At 34.9% G+C, this 20,931-nt stretch overlaps 1 protein-coding gene across 2 annotated transcripts; it reads right to left on the reverse strand.

Moving 5' to 3' along the window:
• Nucleotides 1-1,250: 1,250 nt before the first annotated feature.
• Nucleotides 1,251-20,171, reverse strand: LOC128988940 (U-scoloptoxin(05)-Cw1a). Of its 2 annotated transcripts, XM_054410733.1 has the most exons (3): nt 19,963-20,171; nt 5,328-5,483; nt 1,251-1,617 (listed from the first exon to the last, which is right to left on the reverse strand). In XM_054410733.1, exons 1-3 carry the CDS (start codon nt 20,027-20,029, stop codon nt 1,406-1,408), a joined length of 435 nt encoding a protein of 144 aa, XP_054266708.1. In that variant the 5' UTR covers nt 20,030-20,171; the 3' UTR covers nt 1,251-1,405. The 2 variants fall into 2 exon arrangements, with proteins under 2 accessions (XP_054266708.1, XP_054266709.1); XM_054410734.1 differs by lacking the exons at nt 5,328-5,483; nt 19,963-20,171 and adding an exon at nt 2,569-2,780.
• Between the last annotated feature and the right edge of the window lie 760 nt (nt 20,172-20,931).

Genomic DNA, 20,931 nt, shown 5'->3' on the forward strand with positions numbered 1-20,931 from the left:
CAATGTAAATGATGAATTTTCGCAGGTGATAAACATGTAACAAAAACAGGTCATTTCACAGCAGTGTAGCAATTTGGAATAACAACCACTTTTTAGCTTAGTTGTAAGTTCAGTAACCTAACTAAAATTAGCATGTTATTATGGCATGATAAAAAGTTCCAACAATAGTTTTAGCAAATAGTTAAAGCAATTGATTAATGTCATAAGATACAATAACTATTATTTTTATAAATAAATTCTTTTCTCTTAAAACATACTTATGGGGTGGAAAGAGGTTCTGTGTCTTTGTAGCTTGAGTCATGTTGAAAGAAAATGTATGCTAAAGACATAAAAATAGAGGCTTAATGTAAATGATTGTCCAGTACACCTAAATATAATACACTTGCTGTTATACCGATATCATAGCTCTATCTATAAGACATAATCTAGTTTTAGAGTATGTAGTTGATGTACAACACTATTAGAGAATGGTGCTGTGAACTGTCATTAATTTTCTGCTGTGCACACCTTTTCAATCTAACAAAATTGAATAAAGGACAAATTGTTTGGTATTAGCCACATAAACTGGGATGTCTCATCAAAAACTAGTCCACAAAGCTGGAATGTATCTAAAGCCACGTTTACATGAGGCTAGTAGGCAGGCAGGTTACCTCTAGTGTAGTATTTCAAGTTAACTGAGGCAGTTAACCTGACTTAAAAGGCAACTAGACCTTGCCACTTAAACTATCATTTGATTTGATTTGTTTTAAGACAAATCCTCAGTGTAGCTTGTAGCTGAGTGTAAATCTGATGGTCACTTGGTTTGATTCCAAGTGAGATCGTTACAGAACCCAGATGCTATTGGTCATTGGGCTGTCAATATTAATGATGCTATCTAACAAAGGGGCCGACATTAGATAGTAACAAGACCAAGGTTAGGACTGTTTCTTTACAGCAAAATAAAAAAAGGCAGATTGTGTGGATACAAACATGTAAAATTGGCTCTATAGAAACTGTATCAGACAGAATCCATAGATTTTTGTCAACAGAAAAAGTGTCGTCGAATGGAACTCATTGGCAGTTTTTTTAGCTTATTCAGTGAGGATGCCACTTCACAGCGGGGGCAAACTATCTGGCAGTGAATTTCATCTGCATTTGCCTCGATTCCCAAAAAAAATTACTGATTAAGATAATCCACTAACCAAACCATCTCAATCTATATAATAACATGGAAAAAACAACATTAAAAGGTAATAAATAATACAACAAAATATAAACCTCCGATTTATTTAAAATACAAAATGTGTACATAAATATGTCAACTCTTAACACTAAAACACAAATGGCAGCTTGTGCAGAAGGCCACGACAGATCTATTAAGGTACTTAATATCTAAAATTTACAATCAACATTTGAATGTGAAATTCTAAGAGAAGAGCTTGGTGGAAGCGAGTGTGATTGTGAGCGCTGCAGTAATGTGTGTCAGACTGAGTCGCAGAGTGTTGCCTGCGTTGCAGCCGTCAGAGTCACAGGTGTAGACACACGAGCGGTACTCCATCATATCCCCAGGTTGTCTGATGTAGTTGCAGTAGTTGCCGAGGTCCAGAGATGAGCAAAACCTCTTTGTACCAAGCCCGCCTGGATGAAAAAGCATTGTCACTAAATGTTGGGTATATCATAAGGGACAGATAACTTTTTAATCTGTAACAATTTTAAAATTAACAGTTGTAACAGTTTGATTTATAAGCCAATCAGTATCTTTCAATTGAGTTGTAGTTGAATAAACATCAATAAATTGGAGAAATGTTGCAGATTTATTCAAACACACGTTGAAAGCTCATTTTAAAGTTTTACTTTAATTTTCAGTTTTAAGCTCTTCAATTTGGATCATGATTTGCAATTATAGTTCAGCCGCTTAGAAAACGACCTGCGCGCTAATGCTAAACCAATGCTGGAGGAGGTAGCTTTCTAAGCGACCGAACTATAGTTATGTACTTACTCTTATATTAAATAATTCACATTTATCTTTTTGCCATAAAAAAACTCCTTGCCTTTGGGCACATTGACCACCTACTGTATTTGTTATAATTTATAATTCAAGCAAATATTAAGACTTTACTCAAGAACAAAATTTTTAGAAAGAATTTACATTATTGTTTGGATTATGAAGCAGACTTAACAATCTTTACTTACACATTTTTTGTTCATAGACTATTGTAAACAAAAGAACTCATTACTAACTCACATAAACCTTAGAGACATCTAGGAACAACATCACATCTTATTTGCATTGTGTTAATTCTATATTGTTGGAAGAATTACCACCTCTGTAAGGCGTTATTGTTGAAAGTGAGTAGGAAAACCGTTAGAACAAGGCATTTACTTAATATTAAGTATTAAGTATTTATTATTATTATCTAGTTTGATAATAATGGTTGGAATAAACTTGTTTCTTTCCACTGTAAATCTTGTCACTCAGTTAGTTGCTGGTGTTGTTGGTTAGTGTTGTTAATGATGTGGGAATTTAAAATCATAATTGATTATTCTCACAAAATGTACTTACATTGTTTAAACTGACTCTGAAATTACCTGAGTGGAGCCCTGTTGTTTTAACACAGTAGCTCGCCTCAAACATATAGCTACAACTGGTCGGCTCGAGCGAACTGTCAGCTCGGTCGTTGATAAGCGGAGCACCACAGTCAATGTTAGTTGCGGACGTGCATTGGTAGCAATCTATTCCATACACTAGCAGCATGCACATACAAAGCCCATTACCACTGATTACAGAAGAAAAGAGAACCAACCACAGTTAATATAACAAATGCAGACATTTGTTCATCTCAATCATTAAACAAAAATACACCAATTGGCTCTCTATTCTAGACAAGTAATCAGTGCAATCCATAAGCAACACTATAGTTAGTTAGCTCCATCCACCAATGAGAAGCAAAGCACTTGACGGGGCGATTCCAACATGTTACTGCATGAGAATGGTTAAAACAATAAACATGCTGAAATAAATAAATATATTAGTGAATATGATAATGGTAATACCTTGAATCAGTAAAGCTAACAATGCCAAAACTGCAAAGCATAAACATGTAAAGCATAAACATGTAAAAAAAATGTATAGTAAGTATGAAATCTAAAACTGCTTCAGAGGTGATATGATACTTGAAACCAATGTTCGCTTGTCATGGGATTCCGTTCCAAGTAGTTCCAATCCATTTGGGTCTTATGAGTTTAAAGACTTTGCAAAGGAATTGGGTTTTTATATAATACATTCCAGTCCTTTATATCCAAGAACTAATAGGCAAGGAGAAAGAACAGTCCAAACTGTAAAAAATGTTTAAAAATATGTTGTGATTTTAAACAAGACATTAGCATTGCATTGCTTGTGTGCCGTAATACAGATTGGGATTCAAAAGTAATGAGCCTTTGTTGATATACTGATCAGATTGGTACATGATGGGACTAAAAATCTTCAAAACAAGCTCCTCCTGTGTCGATACCCTTTTGTAGGGGACTTTTCTAGGCTTCGAAGGCATCAATCAATGAAATATTCTTTATTCATAAAGTTTAGACAATATATCTTGAATAGCGAATATATCTTGAATATATCATTAAACTAATTTAAATAAAAATCTGTGTAGCCTTGTTCCGTGAAAGCTGCAATGGTCGCTTTGACAGCAGTTTTTATTGCTTGAACCAGCATCCTTTCTGCGCTGTTTTTATACGTAGACTAACGGACTGTAGGAAAGAATTCAGGATCATCATCGCACATTTGAAGCAGTTCTTGCCATCTGAGCACTCACTTCCTTTCTGATCATGTGTCAAGAGCCTGGGGACAAGGAATTTCCGCATGTGTAGATCCTCCGTAACAATGCGTTGCACCATGGTTTCTGACAAAGAACTGCCACTTTAAACAGATTTAACCGACGGTCTGCGTTTAAAAACTCACACACATAAGGCACATTTTGATCCATTTGGGCTGTTGACGGGCGTCCAGACCGGGGCTCATCGCCGACATCTTCCCTACCCATTCGGAGAGCCTTGTGCCACTTTTTTGTTTGATAAATTTAAGACACTAATCCCCAAAGGCCTGCTGAAGCATGGCAAACGTTTCTGAAGTCTGAGTCTTGCCCAACCGGAAGAAAAATTTGATTACTTATTGTTGATATAGAGAACTCTCTATTTCGCCGTGTCACGAATTTACAGACAGAGGTTCACGTTATGCTTACTCCAAACATTGTGAGAGCTCGGAGGCCACTACCCTTGTTGTCAGGCGAAGCAGACACCCTCCACTACCAAGCAAGCCATCACACAGCATCGCTCGCGGTATCGTTTTGTCAGGAAAAAACAAGGCTCATTACTTTTGAATCCTACCCTGTACCCCTGTTATCAATGGTCTGAGTACTGCTCAAATCCTAATGAGTAATACATATTACTACAAAAATACATATTGCTAAAAAGGCTCTTAAGTCTAGTTCATGTAGTACGTATCAGGTAAAACAAGTGATACTAAAGAACCAAGTTAGTTCTGCTAATCATTACAATGAAACTACCAAGACTAAGGTAAACTTTAAAGAGTTTGATCCAGTGTATGTTTATAACTTGAGAAGAAAAATCCAGGAACCTGCAGAGATTGTTGGTGTCAATAAAATATCCAGATCTTACATAGTAAAGATGAGTCATACTGACATTTTGTGTAGGAATAGTTCCCATCTTAGGCACTGTAGGAGAAGTGGAAGGGTTGTAAAATCTCTTAAAAGGTATTCTGAGTAAAAAAAAAGTGTAGAATGTCATGTTTACGTTAGGAAAAAAATTGTGTAGTAAAGTGTTAAATCAAGTGAATAAAATGAAGCCTAATCAAAAATGTTCTAAAGGGGAAGTGTTGTTATTAATTTTCATTAATTATGTTTTGCCCAGATGGCGACACAGTGCTGTTGTACAAAAAAAAAGAGAGTTCCGTTTTTAGAAATCATTCAATAGAATCAGATCAGAATGTAGTGTGATTTTGATAGTGAGGTTAAGTCACATTGTGTCAAGGGAAACAACTACGTTTAAATAAACTATATCATTTAGAAAGGTGTATTTAATTAATCACCTAAGTGATCAGTCAGTGTCAAGTGATAAAGACACGCACAGACTGCACCACAGAACAGCTTATGACACCTACAAGAATCTCATAGCTATTTTTCACACCTCTTAACTTTATCATCCATCCCACTAACCAAGATGAAAGATGACACCCCAATAATTTCATCCAACCTCCACCTTTCTCAAAGTGCAAAAGCGTGCAGAATTATGGGACCCAGGCACCGCCAATCTATAAACGGTAGAGCCACCTTCAAATCGGCCAGTATGTTTGATGCAGTAGGCCGCGCCATACACACTATCACAAGGTGTCGGTTCTATGTCCCGATCGTCCGTCATGTACTCTCCACATTGAAATGGGTCTGTATGATCGGTACTGGTACACTGATAGCAATCAATGGCAGATACTGCAACATACCAACATGAAACACTACATGCTTTACAGTTAAGCTCAAAAACTTACTAAACCACTGCCATCTTCTGCGATCCTGTGAACATTTTGAAAAATTAGACAATATTACTACTAGACTATGGTAATGGCAGATGGTAAAAAAAAAAACAGGTGAATGCTTGGTTATGTGATATGGATAGTGTAGAAGTAATAATTATACATGAATAAATATATGAACACATACAAAAAGGTGCTCATGGTTGGCTACACTGTGTCGCTCCAGTCGACTTGGATCAGCGATGGTCGTCACTCTGTTTCCACAATCATCGATGTCAAGGTCAGTCCTTCTTGTTTGCGTTCTTTATATTAGATATGACAAAAAAAGTTTCTTTAACACGTTCACTGCAAGAATCCCTTAGTTGGCAGTACGGTTGAAAATGCGACACAGCCTCGGCCAGTGAATCAAGGAACGCTATTGCATTAAAATATTTCAGTCTTGACAGCGGCAAAACAACGGTGGTGATGGTGCTATGTTACCCCGAGAGTGGACGTAGTTCACTGAAAAACTCACAGATAGCAGCACTGCCTGGATCCGTAGCCAGTGTCTTTGTAATGTGGCTGGAAGAGAGAAAATCCCTGAAAACGAGACAAAAAGTGTTGCCAGACAGGATTTTAAAGGAAATTTTACTACCAACCTCAACCCAACCTACACCAAATTAAAGTATAGGACCAGAACAACATGCTGACATAGTTTAGTTGTTCCCCGATAAATGCGGAGATCACAATACACCAACTTGTATAACACTGCACCATTACTCTGACTGGAGTCGTATGCACGCTGTGCCAGTACGGCATGTGTTAGAAAATGTTTAAAGTTGTTTCTTTTCTACTGGCTCAATCATGTCACATGTTATAATTCATATGGTTATTTTAATACTCGTATTGTTACTCTTGTAAACAAAACATGAGTTAGTTTGAATTAAAATAAGAAAATAAAAGCTTGTGTTACAGAAGTGGTTTTGATATTATAATTATTTTTTTGAAAATCACTTATTTGATTGGCAAGTTTTTACAGCATGACTCTGATCGGAGTAGTCAGCAGCGAACGTGTTAAAGAATATACATCTAGATCGGCCAGAGAAAAATTAAATCACAAGTAGCAGTCCTGATATTTGTATCATAGGACAGCAACTAAGAAAGTATCAAGAGCAAAGGGATGCCACTCATCCTAGGCTGTGACGCCAATGCCCATGTCACATCATCTGGGGGAGCACCGATACCAACGAAAGAGGTATCTCCCTGTATCTATAAGGTTGACTTACAATAGAGAATCTGGGTAATAAACCTACCTTCATCAATAGTATAAGAGAAGAAGCCCTAGAGTTAACCCTACCAATCAACCTAAGGAATAATAAAATTGGAGGATGGCATGTATCTGAGGAGGCCTCGCTGTCAGACCACACACACACACATTTGGTTCGACGTAGAGGCTAACCTGGAGAGGAGTTCATCCTACAGAGTCCCCAAACAAACCAATTTAAAGGGACATAGAGAATCCTTACAAGTGGAGTTGGAGGGAGTAATGGTGCATACCAGAACAGTGGAAGGCTTGGAAGAATTAGCAGAGTCTGTTGAAACCGCAGTACAAAAAGCCTACGAAGATAACTGCCCCCCTCCTGAAATAAGGAACAGTTTAGGGGTGTAGTGCCTAGCAAAAACACATTTTTAACAATAAATTAATGATGCTATCTAACAAAAAGGTTGACGCTAGATAGTAACAAGACCAGGGTTCCATTTCAAAACGTAAAAAATGCCACTGGCGTAGAAACACACAAATGAATAAATAAAATGTAATAACGCTTTAATCACTTAGCTTGATTTTATAACTTTTACTTTTTCCCCTTATACATAGTAGGACGAAGAAAGTATTGTAGCCTATTCGTCAAAATTGTCGAGTTTGAGTTTTGGGTTCACCTGAACCCGAAAAAGTGATTTTCGAAGTAATGTCTATGTATGTGGATGTGTACAGAGCTATAGACCACACCTGTGGTTCCATTTTGAAAAAAATTTGTACTGATCCATGGCATCTCCATGGCCTTTTTTGGTTTTTTGGAAGTTTTGGTTTGTAATTGTGATTTCCCATTAAATAACAAAAACATTTAGGCTAATCTTCAGAAAAACGGCCCCCACGATTTTGATTAAGATGTTGTATATTATAGTCCTTTTAACTCCAAACAAAACGGTACAACCCACATGGCTGTAAAAATTGAGGCCTAAGCCACGAACAAGACTACAAGATCGTGCCACTCATCCTACACTCAAAAAATACCTACAATAGTAGGCTATGATCGCCATTTTATAAGGAAGTACAGTATTTAAGTATTTAACGTTCAAAAGTTATTGTAATTTAGGCTTTCCTATACAAAAAAATCATAAAATAAAAACAAAACTTGATTGACCGATTTTAATTAAAATTTTATATGTTATGGCCCTTATGATTCTAAACAAAATGGTACCACTCCCACAAATGTAAGAATTGCGGCTTAAAAGTTATTGCAACTTTTGGGATTTTCCCCATAAAATACTTACACCGCTTACCTAAGATAAATGTTGTTGACAGGCTAGAGGGGGAAAGTATGTTTCAGATTGGTGATATCGTTTATTTAAATACATCTACAAAGGTTTGAGTGTTAATAATGATACACAGATTGCATAAAAAAAGATTATTTAAGTTAAATACAGATAAATTCAAACTTTTAGATTTTTTTTTATCAGACATTCATTTGCCTGATTAATATTCTTAATAATTAAATATTTAAATAAACGGTATCAGCATTCTGACACATACTTTCTCCCATAAGTTTGTCAATAACCTTTTTCATGTGTAAGCGGTGAGAGTAAATATACGGAAATGGGATTAGTACAATTTTGATCAAATTTAAAGGACTGTAACATACTAAATTTTTATCAAAATCGTTCGGCCATTTTTGTAAAAATCCGACTTTTCTGTTATTTTATGGGGGTTTTATGGAAAAATAACATAATTTACAATAACTTTTGAACCGTAATTTTTACAGAAATGGGATTCGTACCATTTTGTTCCGAATATAAAGGACTATAACATACTAAATTTTTATCAAAATCGTTCGGGCCGTTTTTGGGAAAATTCTATTTTTTCGTTATTTTATGGGGTTTTATGGGAAAATCCCCATTAAAAAATCCAAATTTTTAAAAAATTGAAAAAAAACTATCAAAATTGTAAGGACCATAACATACTATGTTAAATAAAAACCGGATTTTTTTCTAAATTCCTATTTTTCGTTATTTTATGGGGTTTTTATGGGAAAATAACATAATTTATCATAACTTTCGAACCGTAATTTTTAGAGAAATGGGATTTTAACCATTTTGTTCAGAATTTAAAGGGCTACAACATACTAAATTTTTATCAAAATCGTTCAAAAGTCGTTTTTGAGAAAATTTGATTTTTCCGGTTTTGAATGGGTTTTTATGGGAAAATCCCCATTAAAAATCAAAATTTCAAAAAAATGAAAAAAACGCCTGGAGATACCATGGATTAGAACCTACATACCAAATTTCATCGAAATCGGACCACAGGTGTAGTCTCTAGCTCTGTACACATCCAGACACACACACACACACACACACACACACAGACATCACTTCGAAAACCACTTTTTTGGGTCCAGGGGGACCCAAAACGAATATATCCACTCAAAACTCAAACTCGAAAATTTTGACGAAAACAATACTTTCTCCATATACTATGGTATAGGGGGAGAAAGTAAAAAAGGATAGGTAGTTTAATAATCCACAGATTACGACGGGTAAATGTACATAATGAGAGGACGGGGGCGTGAAAGAGTTTATCAATAAGTGAATGACCATTGAGGTAGCCTAGATAAGAGCACTCTACTCAGCTGAGTGAGCAGTTAGTCCGCCAACGCGAAGTCACCGCTTATGGTTTCAATGTTCTACGTTGAGCTTTTCTGAACTATCAATTATATATTGTTTACCATTGACTTTTGGATACTGAAGTAGATCCATATTGACTACCTGTGACAAATTTACAATAACCCTGTCGCAGCAAACCTGCTGACTTAAGCAAATTTCCATTTGTCTGAATAGATTTTCAATTAAATCTAGACAGTATTTAGCCCAAATAACAAACATTAGTTTTAAGGAGTACCTAGGTTTGCTGCTACAAGTAAACTAATAAAGTGTGTTTTTTTAATAAAATAATAATATCTTAATATGAAATAAATAAATTTTCCAAGTTTGATCAAAATATATCTACAAATAAGCAAACTACAACATTTTACAATATTCTCCATAAGAATAACATGAGAATTTTTAATTTACAATTTTTTTTAATTTTCTCCGTTTCCAATAACTGTATAAAAACACTTTGATATACTAAATTATTTGTTTTTTTTAAGCTTTATAAGTTTTTTTTTAAGAGGAGAGGGGGAAGTCCCTGTTGCTGTTGGAACTGCTAAACTTGTGCTCCTCAGTTTTTGCCATAATTCCATGTTAATCCTGTGTTTTTAACCTAGTGTTTTACATGTAAATGTTCAGTTTGTTTTTCTGTGCTCATGTAAGAATCCGGTTTTTTTGTTCAAGTAACCAGTTGCAGTTAATTTACGATTTATTAAATAAAATTTCAAGGAAAATCAGGTTCGTTAAAATATTTAAGATAAGATGGGTCAAGAGATAAGAGTCCAGTGAAGCAAGGTGCAAGTAGTTGACCTTTGAGCCAGTAGACTGATAGCTCTAGCTCAGTGTTTACAAACATTGATATTTGCAATAATATCAGTACTTATTTTATTTCATTGACAGGTCAAAATATTTTACTTAATAAATTATCATAAAAATTAATTATCAGCATTTTTTAGCTAAACCAGAACCATATATTATTTTTACTGCAAATAGTTATTGCCTTTTAGTTTGTTTGAATTTTTGATCAATCCAGTTTTCCTGGTCAATAGTGTTAATTTTTGACAAAAGAAATGGATAAAAATACAATAGATGGGTGGGTAAGGAAACAGACTACCCGAAAAAAAGGAACAACTAAAGGGAAAGTTGACATTTACTACTATTCTCCTAAGGGAAAAATATTCAGATCTAAATGTCAACTCAAAAAATACATAGATGAAAATAAGCTCAAATTAAATATTGATGACTTTGATTTCAAATCAGTTATAAAATCACCCACTAAATGCAACACTTTGGAAACTCCAAATAACATCACTCACAATGAAAGTGCTATCTCTGCAGACATATTAGATGTTATATCCAGTACACCTGAGACTAGCTTATGTCAAAATCAAGCTAATGATAAGTCAGTGTTAACATTACACTCGGGACTTGAAGAGGTTTTCTCTAATGAATTCTCAATTGATTTGGAGGATAAATTACATCAGTTAAGTAATTTTTTAAATAAAGCCAACGAGGACATGCTTCAATTGAAATTTGAAAAGGAAAAAGTTGAATCATCACTTCAAGTATTAGAATTTGAGGCAGAGGAAACAGTTCAAAATCTACAACTGAAACTTAACAATTTATCAGAAGAAAATTATACTTTAAAAGGGTTACTGAGTGATAAAAACAAAGAAATTATGTATTTGAAAGAAAACGCATCAGTTGCCAATGTAAATGTACTGATAGAAAAAACTCCCTCAGAAGGGACTAACAATAAAAATGATGTAGTTGAAAGTGAAGAACTGCATACACTCAATAAGAGATTAAAATTGCTTCAAACTCAAGTCGACAGCTTAAAAAGACAGAACTTACATCTAATGGAAACCATTCAACCATACCCGTTACCTGACCCTGAACTAATAAGAGAGAATGCAGCATTGAAGAAGAAAATTGCATATATGGAAAGTAAATTTACAGAAGAATCTAACTCTCATAAAGAAATAATAAGACTACTTCAAAGTGATTCTGAAAATTCAAGTCTGCAAAATGAAAAACTAAAAAATGAAATACAGCTTCTGAAAGATGAAAAACTTACAGAAATTACTGATGACAGCTTTGTAGTGCCTAAACATTTTGCTAAATTTGTAGACAGATCACAAGTTGTCACTGACTCAATCAACCTATCTAACAGATATGAATTATTGTCATCTAAAGAAACACCTGTTTTAAAGGAGTTGCCAGTAGATTCAGTTACATCTGAGAGAATGCCTGTTCACACACCTCAACATTTAGTGAAATTTAATGAAATTGGACTTGCTAAGACTACTAAAAACTACAAGCTTGGACTTCAAAGTTCAAAGAAAAATGATTTACTGTTGATTTCCGATAGTCATGGTAGGGATTTGTACAGAAACCTCATTGAAATATGGCCTACTACAAATGTAAATATTTCTGTCATCTACAAGCCAAACGCTCAGCTAAATGGAGTGGTAAACAGCCTTGACAAACTTACTAAAACGTTTACTAAATCCGACACAGTTATTGTCATTGGAGGTTGCAACGATATTGTAGGTGGTGACAATAAACTAACTGCTAAGTATCAGGAGATTATTGAGAAGACCGCTCACACAAATTTAATTATTGCAGGCTTGCCCTACAGGCATGATGTTCCTGGTTTAAATAACCAAGTAGCCTTAATAAACATGGAACTTGAAAAAATCATTAGCCAAAGTGATCATGCTAAATTTCTCCCCATCAACTTACTACCAAGGCAAATGTACACAAAGCATGGATTGCACTTCAACCGTTCTGGGAAAAAAGAAATTTCAAAAATGATTAAGCTCTGTATTTATGGAAACAACCTAAATCGCCTGAAAAATAGCTCAAACAATCAGGCTGATAAGGTGCCGGTATTCTGTGAGGAGTCTTTTTTTGATATCACCAAAAAGGCAAAGGGGATACAAGTGGTGGAGACAGATATGTATAAGGTAATTGAGGGGCTAAGGAACGATAATTCTGTAGCCTTCGCCCATACCATCTCCGGCGACTTCCATCACCCAAGAAGAATGACTGCGGGTGTGGCCGTGGCTTTTAGGAAACACTTTGGGAAGCCTGATTTAAAAGATTGCATAACAAACTTTTTGACATGCCAAAGGACCAATCCTAAACAAGCAACGGTATATAGCCTTATAACCAAAGAACACTTCAACGGCAAACCCACACTGGATACTTATAACTCTGCTTTCAAAGATCTTACAGATAACATTAAGACCAAGAGCTTCAGAGTGCTAATCTGCTCCCCAATGGGGTGTGTCCGAGATCTTGTGCAGATTGAGCATTTTGCCATGAAGATAAGCGAGTTTCATGATATCACCGGTGTACTGGTCATAGTTGTCACCAACATGCAACCAGGAGCTCAGCGTGTTCTCCATCATGGACTCTCCCATCCCCAATTCACCCTCAAACTTCGACAAGAATTACAAAAAGTATCACAATCAAGAGAATTGATTTCACAAGATCAATTTCAACTTCAGCTACAATCACCACCTAGTAGCTCTCAACAGCAGTCATCACCGGATCAGCATCCCTCAACACAACAACATCCCTCAACACAACAACATCCTTCTGCAATAGAAGTTCCTGATGTTGGCTCCACAGGCTCCCGAACGGTTCCTGGTCATCTCAACTACAATGAGGTGTTGAAGAGTAAACCATCAGTGTCAAGTGCCAAAAAGCAGAGTAAATGTGTTGTGTCAAGTGGTGAGAGCAATCAGGTGATAGATGTAGATTCCTCCTTAGATAATAGCTTACATTTGTCTTTAAACTAAGATATCCTGACAAAGACCAAATGCCTGCTAAACTAGTTCTAGACAAATTTTATAATCTCAACAGTGTAAAAGCTCAGAGTAATATTAGCTCAGATTCATTAAAAAACAGCGATACTTACAGTAAATTTAATTTAGTAATGCACTACAATTGTCAAGGGTTAAATTCTACTAAAATATCAGAGCTCAATTTATTTTTATCACAGTCCAAATTAAATATTAAAGTCATGTCATTAAATGAACTTTGGTTGGATAATGATTCTATTTCTTTACTCAATACAATAGATAATTTTAGAATTGCTGACTCTTATGTAAGAAATAGTAGCCTAAGGGGTGGTTCATGTATATTAGTTGATAATAATTGTAAATACTTAACTGTACAGGAGTTTTCTTATTTAAATGAAGATTTTATTTTTGAATGTTCTGCTATCGAACTTGTAGATTTCAATTCAGTATTTTTTTCCATTTATACAGTGCCAAATTATAATTCAAGTAAATTGTTTTTGGACAAACTTGAAAAGCTGCTTGTTAGTTTACAAAAAAAAGCCAAAAGGAAAAATGTTTTTATAACAGGGGATTTTAATATAAACATTTTAAAGGATGATGCAATCACAAGTAGGTTTAAGGAAATTGTTGAATGTAATGGTTTCTGTTTGCAGTTTAATGAGCCAACTAGAATAACTGCCAATTCATTTACTTGTATAGATAACATGATTACAAAAAAAATGTATAAAGTAGACCATAAACTGAATACTGATTTAGGTTTATCTGACCATAACGCCATATTCCTGAGCCTCCCTGGGCAATATAAGAATATTTTGACTACTGGTAATAATAATAATACAAGTTCCTATACCAAAAGAATAATTTCAAATAGAAAAATTGATGAATTTTGTACATATCTAAACCAAAATATTAATTTTACATTTGATCCAGTCCTGAACCCAAATGAAAACTTTAGCAACTTTTTAAGTGATTTTCTTTTGACTTTTAATTCTATATTTCCTCCAAAGTTTCTTAAAAATAATAGTAATAATTCTAAAACCAAGTCTTTCTCTGTAAACTGGATTACTCAAGGTATAAAAATTTCAAGTAAAACAAAACGACAATTGCACATGCAAGCCAAGCTCAGTAATGACCAACAGTTTATTACATATGTTAAGCATTATAAAAACATATTTAACAAAGTTGTAAAAAAAGCAAAATTACTAGCGAATAGCAATTTTATAAAAACATCAGAAAACAAAACTAAGGCAGCTTGGCAAATTGTAAATCAAGAGCTTGGCAATACAAACCAAAAACCAAAAGAAAGAATAGTTTTGAAAGATACAAATGGTTATGAGCTTGGTAATCCTGGAAGTATTGCTAAAGTTTTTAACAATTTTTTTTCGAATACAGTAAGTAACTTAAATGTTCAAAAGGCTACTGTCAATGGAGTCCATGCTTCAGTGAAACATATCTGTAATGATAATGGGATATCATTGTGCAGCCTCAGGCTAACTAATGTGGAGGAAATCAAAAAGATTGTTCTGTCACTAAAAAACAAATCATCCGTTGGCTGGGATGAGATCCCAATTAAATTGATAAAAGCCACTGTTAATATCATTGCTGAACCTTTATCTCAAATTATTAACCAGTGTTTAATACATGGAATTTTTCCGGATAAACTAAAACTTTCCCAAATCTCACCAATATTTAAAAAGGGCCTAAAATCGGATATTAACAATTACCGTCCAATTTCTGTATTGAGTAATTTTTCTAAAATATTTGAGAAGGTCATAAATTTGAGATTGGTTAGTTATTTTGAAAGCAATCATCTATTTTATAACAAACAATTTGGATTCAGGAAAAATTTAAGCACAGGTTCTGCACTAACACAGTTTATAAATGAGGTTACCCAGGCTTTGGACGGGTCTCAGGCTACAGCTGGTGTTTTCTGTGACCTGTCCAAAGCTTTTGACTGTGTTGATCACTCAGTCCTTCAGCTCAAGCTGAGTGATTATGGTATTAGGGGAAGTTGTCACTCTCTATTGAGTTCTTACCTTTCTAATAGAAAACAAAGAACTGTAATAACACTGGATAAGATCAAGTACTATTCGCCATGGGAAAACCTATCGGCAGGTGTGCCCCAAGGTTCAATCTTAGGTCCTCTATTCTTTCTAATTTACATTAATGACCTCCCTAAAGCTATTGATCAGGAACTAATTCTTTTTGCAGATGATACAACAGCCTTGATAAAAAATAATAGTACTTCTGAAATGCTATCTTCTCTTGAAAATGTGGTTCATGACATGGAAGGTTGGTTCTTGAACAATGGATTAAAACTTAATCTTGAAAAAACGCAAACAATAAAATTTTCTGTCAGAAACAATGGTAATAAAATTGAATCCCTTAAATTGGCAACGTCTCATAAATTTCTAGGTGTTTACATAGACGAATCACTTAAATGGGATGTACATCTGAATCAATTAAAAAGTAAACTTAGATCCATGTCAATTGTATTTCTGCACTTAAGGGACTGTGTTCCTAAAGAAACTCTGAAAATGGTTTATCATGCTTATGTAGAATCAGTATTGAGGTATGGTATAATCTTATGGGGTCAGGCTACCGGAGTCAAATCAATATTCAGGCTACAAAAACGCATTATCCGTATTATGACCAGCTCTCATCCACGTAGTTCATGCAAAAACCTTTTTCGAAATTTAAAAATCCACACCCTAACAGGACTGTACATCTTGGAATCACTAAACTACATTCATTCAGCTAAAAACGACCTCCCAGAATCAATTCAAATCAACCATAGATATAATACTCGAAATGAAAACATTTTTAGATTTCCAAGGCACCATTTGACCCTTTATGAAAAAAGTCCACTATATGCTGGGCTGAGGCTGTACAATGTGCTGCCTGCAAATTATAAATTGCTAAATGAAAATAATTTTAAAGATAAAATAGGTGAACTCTTAATTGACAGAGCCTTTTATTTAATTGCAGATTTTCACAATGCCCCTTTAGTTTAGAATAGTTTTATCATTCAATTTTGTTAATTATATTATCATCTTGATTACTATTTTATTTTTTATATTCTGACAATTCAAACTCTGACAATGCACCTATTCTGTATGTAACACATGTAAAGAATGTTATGTGCAAATAAAATATGTCTATGTCTATGTCTATGTCTCTTTAAAAAGGTCTAGAGAGAAATTGGGAAACTTTGTGTTTTGAGGGTAAAAAATGAGAACAACTGATTTCTACCCCATAAATCCCGTTCCCATGGTTCGATCAGCGAACTCATTCTAGTTTATCCCGCATTACACCTTTAAACCAAATATCATTAAAATCGGAAAAAAATCACTCAAGTTATTGCGTTCACAGACGTCACTGTCCGACTACACAGTTGTTGTCTTTGTACTGGCTTCTTGAGGTGTCGGTAGATTAGGGATAAACCAGCTAGAAGTACAATATGACAACACCGCAGAGACTTGGCAACACCGCAGTCTTACAAGAGAAAGCTCCAGTACAGTATCATAAACTCACCCCCATCCCCTAACATACCAACACCTCAAGAAGCCAGTACAAAGACAACACAGCCGGGCAGTCAGAAAGTGACATATGTAGCGCCCCCGGTCCGCTCACGCGCTCGGAATTCCACACTCGTGCCATGAATCGTCCGCGAATGTAAATTAGTGTAAATAAAAATAGGATAGTGCGTTTATAGTGACTAAGTGATAGTGATGTGAGAAGAAACAAGAAACAGCTCCTGATGATGCCACACTTGTGGTGAAATGTACATAAAGCATTAACTTATAAATTCATCAAGAACCTGGCAATCAAAAGGTAAACAACATAATGTAAATATATTATTACAAGTGTTATTTGACATATTTTTTGTGCTTTCAGATAGTTAATAGGACAGACGGATGACCCTTGGTCTGTTGCTTTCACACACTTATTACTGGTACACTGATTTATAATCAGACAATTAAAAAAATCGGATACCCCACTCCACCAGGAAGTTAATTAGCGGTTCCGTGGAGTATCCAATAGAAATCAATCACCACTAACCTTTTTTTAGCCTATATGTATTTACCGTTTTGTGAGTAAACAGTATAAGTGTAATTATATTATTACAAGTGTTATTTGACATATTTTTTGTGCTTTCAGATAGTTTTAGATTGTTGGTCTGTTGCTTTCACACACTTAAATATACATGTCTGTTACACTAATTTATAATCGGACAATTAAAAAATCGGATACCCCACTCCACCAGAAAGTTAATTAGCGGTTACGTGGAAAGTGTTGTAACATATAGTTAACTATTGACCGTGAATATTTCATTGTTTCGTTTTTACTTTACCGACATCGAAAAAGAAAAAAAAAACGTGACTGGGTTCATTCAACTAATCTGAAATATGATGAGGTGGGGATGTTTCATAAGAATAAGAATCGTTATTACCATTTTAACAATTTACAGTGCAATATTGTTTGTCATTTGCTACATAATAAATTGCTAGGTACATCGTATTAAAATGTAGGCCTAATTAAATGTCTCACAGAAAGGAATAAGAATAATTTAATGAAATAAGTTAAATAAGTAAATGAAAGTAAATTAAATTAAGTTAATTAACCCTAGAAAGGTATCGTCATACAGCATGACGCTAAGGTATCGTCATGCATTGTGACACTAAGGGTATCAATACGTAAATTTTACGTACTGCTGGCCGTGTTGCCATACACTAACACAAAGGGTATTTACACATTTAAGTTTGACGTATGCGTTCCAAGAAACTGACTAGCAAGTGCTTAAGAACAACACTACGACCCAACCAAGGCAGCCATCGCAAGGAAAATGACTGCTGAGAGCACTGCCAGAAGTAGGGTATTATCGGTTGAGGGGGTGGGGGGTGAGACGCTAAAAATAACTCGCAATACATCAAATTTACATGCAATACCCATCTAGGGTTAAATACAGTTAAAATATGATAACCGCAGGAACGTAATAAAACACTACAGTACCTGTGGTAAAAATGGTAAAGTACAATTTCAAATAGAACGAGTACGGTACCTACACTAGTAGGCTACCTACATAAATAGAAACAGACTAACTTGGCTAGATGATAAACAAAAATTTGAAACAAGTCAAACAAAAGGTAAATAAAAACATGACTAACCTTGATCAAAATGGTTAAAAATCAGAAACAAGTTAGGCTAGCCGAACTTAACCCCTGAGCTGTATGTGCCCGATATTGGGCAAATTATGCCGCAGCCCAGGCGGCAGCGCCCAATGTTGGGCTCATTAACGGCGTTTGGTAAAACGTCAATTTTAACCTCGTAGGCTATTTATTTAATCGAATCTCACTTCATCCCTATAGTATGTATTCCTATCCCGACCTGTCGATTGATATCCATTTCATCAGGTTTAAGTTAAATGCCTTTGGAATATTTTTTGACAGCTGATGTGGCGACGTTGTTATGACACACTTGACATTTGGCAAGGCATTAACTTTGTTTTGGTTAGTTTGTTTACGTGTGTTACATTTTAAGTATATGGTACCCTATATATGAATTAGGCCTAATATAATTTTTTGGTCATAAAATGTTGCACATTTTGTAGCCTACATTTTGAAATTTGAATTTAAGAGCATTAGTCTATGCTATAAAACGATTTTATAGATAGGCTAGGTATAGGTATAAAAAAAAATATTTTTCCGCTCTGTGAAATGAAAATTTAAAAGAATAAGTTAACTAAAAATACATGATAAAATCACTTTTATATTATTTCTTGTTTTTTCCTGAAAAAATTGTATGTATGTTGGCCTAATGTTCCTGTGTTATTAATTTTTATAAAATTATTTGCTATTTGTTCTATAAAATAGAAAAAAAGAACGATTGAACGAGTAATAGGCCCTATTCCAGCTCTATGTAGACTAATATTTTTGAGGGTGTCAATTGGGAGAGGATTTATTCCGGCTCAGATGCCACAAATGCCTTCTCTCTCTTCTCAGATCTTTTCCAGATGGAGTCTGACTCTGTTAAAACAGTCAAAAATAAGTTTAAAGACACTAGGCCTAAGTTCCTCAAGCTCTCATCTAAGAACTGATATAACTTACCCCAGAATTGAGTAATTTGCACTCTCTAATGGTTATAGTACGGTACATGACCACTACAACTCGACCCATGACCCTGCTTTGTAAACCAAATACCTAATTTCTCTCTCTACTCTAAAATAAAGAAAGATGATGTTTACAGCTCTAAAGTTAAAACTGCCAAAAAAACTCTCTAATGCTCAAGCTTAGAGCATGTCATCATGATAAATAAACAGGGGCACACTTCTCTTTTTGCTGGCGACACTACGTTATTTACGAGGCACAGCAACCTAACTGATCTGAAGGGTGAGGCATCCTACTTGCTTGATGAGACCAAGGAGTGGTTTGCAAGAAACCGGGTCAAACTAAATAATGAGAAAACCCAAGCCAACCAGTGGGGTGGCATGTATATAGAATGAATAGTAGGCCTAACTCTATGGTACCCTTAATTTAGCTTTTAAAATTTAAAAACATATAGGCCTAACCTACTAAATAAGATTACACAAAATGCAGTAGTAAGACAACTTTAACAGACTGGAAGAACTTTAAAATTGAATGGAATTATTGATTAAGTTAGATAGCCTATGTTAAATATTACTACCCGAGACTGGTGTCAAAAATCATTTGCTGTTAACCTTACCTGAATTGATGGTGGAAACTAAAGCTATGCACAGCACAAATATTGAATCAAATGACGAACAAATCATTGTTCTTTGAAATGAATTCTTATTAAAACGTTAAACTAATCAAAGAAAACTTAAACACTTTAGCCGTTCTTACATTGGATAAGTAGAAACAATGAATGAATGCATAACAAAACAACAAAACAAAACAAACGGAGACCAAGACTCCGTCGTGGGGTCCCAGTTTATCGACATCCCAAAAGATCGACACTGAAATAGTCCCATAATGTCGACAACTCAAAATGTCGACAGTGTCGGTAATATGGGATGTCTGTAAAGTGGGATGTCGGTTATGTGGGATGTCTGTTATGTGGGACGGTTGTGTAAATTTTCCCACTTTATCGACACGCAAAATGTCGACAAGCAAAACAGATCGACAAAGAGCGGGAGATTCAAATTGAAGGTGAACAGCTCTTGCTGAACAGCTCGGTTGAGTCCAGAATAAGAGTCGTTCTTTTTTAAACTCCGAACGACTTCTATCCACGGCGCCTGCAGCTGCAGTCTCCTTCAAATTTGTCAATGCTATCTCAACTATTTTGTGTATATCAATTGTGTTCTGCCGTTTTGAAGGCTTTACAATAATTTGTCATTTTTCACACTTGTATTGTGATTTATTATACTGTTTTTTTTCGTGCAAGAAAGTAGTTAAAACTTGCTATCTAGGCCAAACTTTGCTTGCGGATAGTTAGTTATGGTATCCATCCAACGTTTTTTCAATCAGAAATTAATTTGAAATTTATAATGATATACATAGTTTTCATTTAACTTGCTAGCTTAGTGTTACAAACAGATTAACCCAAATAACGATTTTACGTTGTTCATTGTTACACTTTGAAATATTAAATGAGTTGTAGTACGTATCAGCAACTTACACCGGAAATGAGGAAATGTAAAAACTGCGTTAATTTACCTAAAAAAACTGCAGA

The sequence above is a fragment of the Macrosteles quadrilineatus genome, unplaced genomic scaffold (assembly GCF_028750875.1).
Source record: "Macrosteles quadrilineatus isolate MER2022 unplaced genomic scaffold, UCM_ALF_1.0 Scaffold_3__2_contigs__length_128488019, whole genome shotgun sequence".
Classification (NCBI taxonomy): Eukaryota; Metazoa; Arthropoda; class Insecta; order Hemiptera; family Cicadellidae; genus Macrosteles; species Macrosteles quadrilineatus.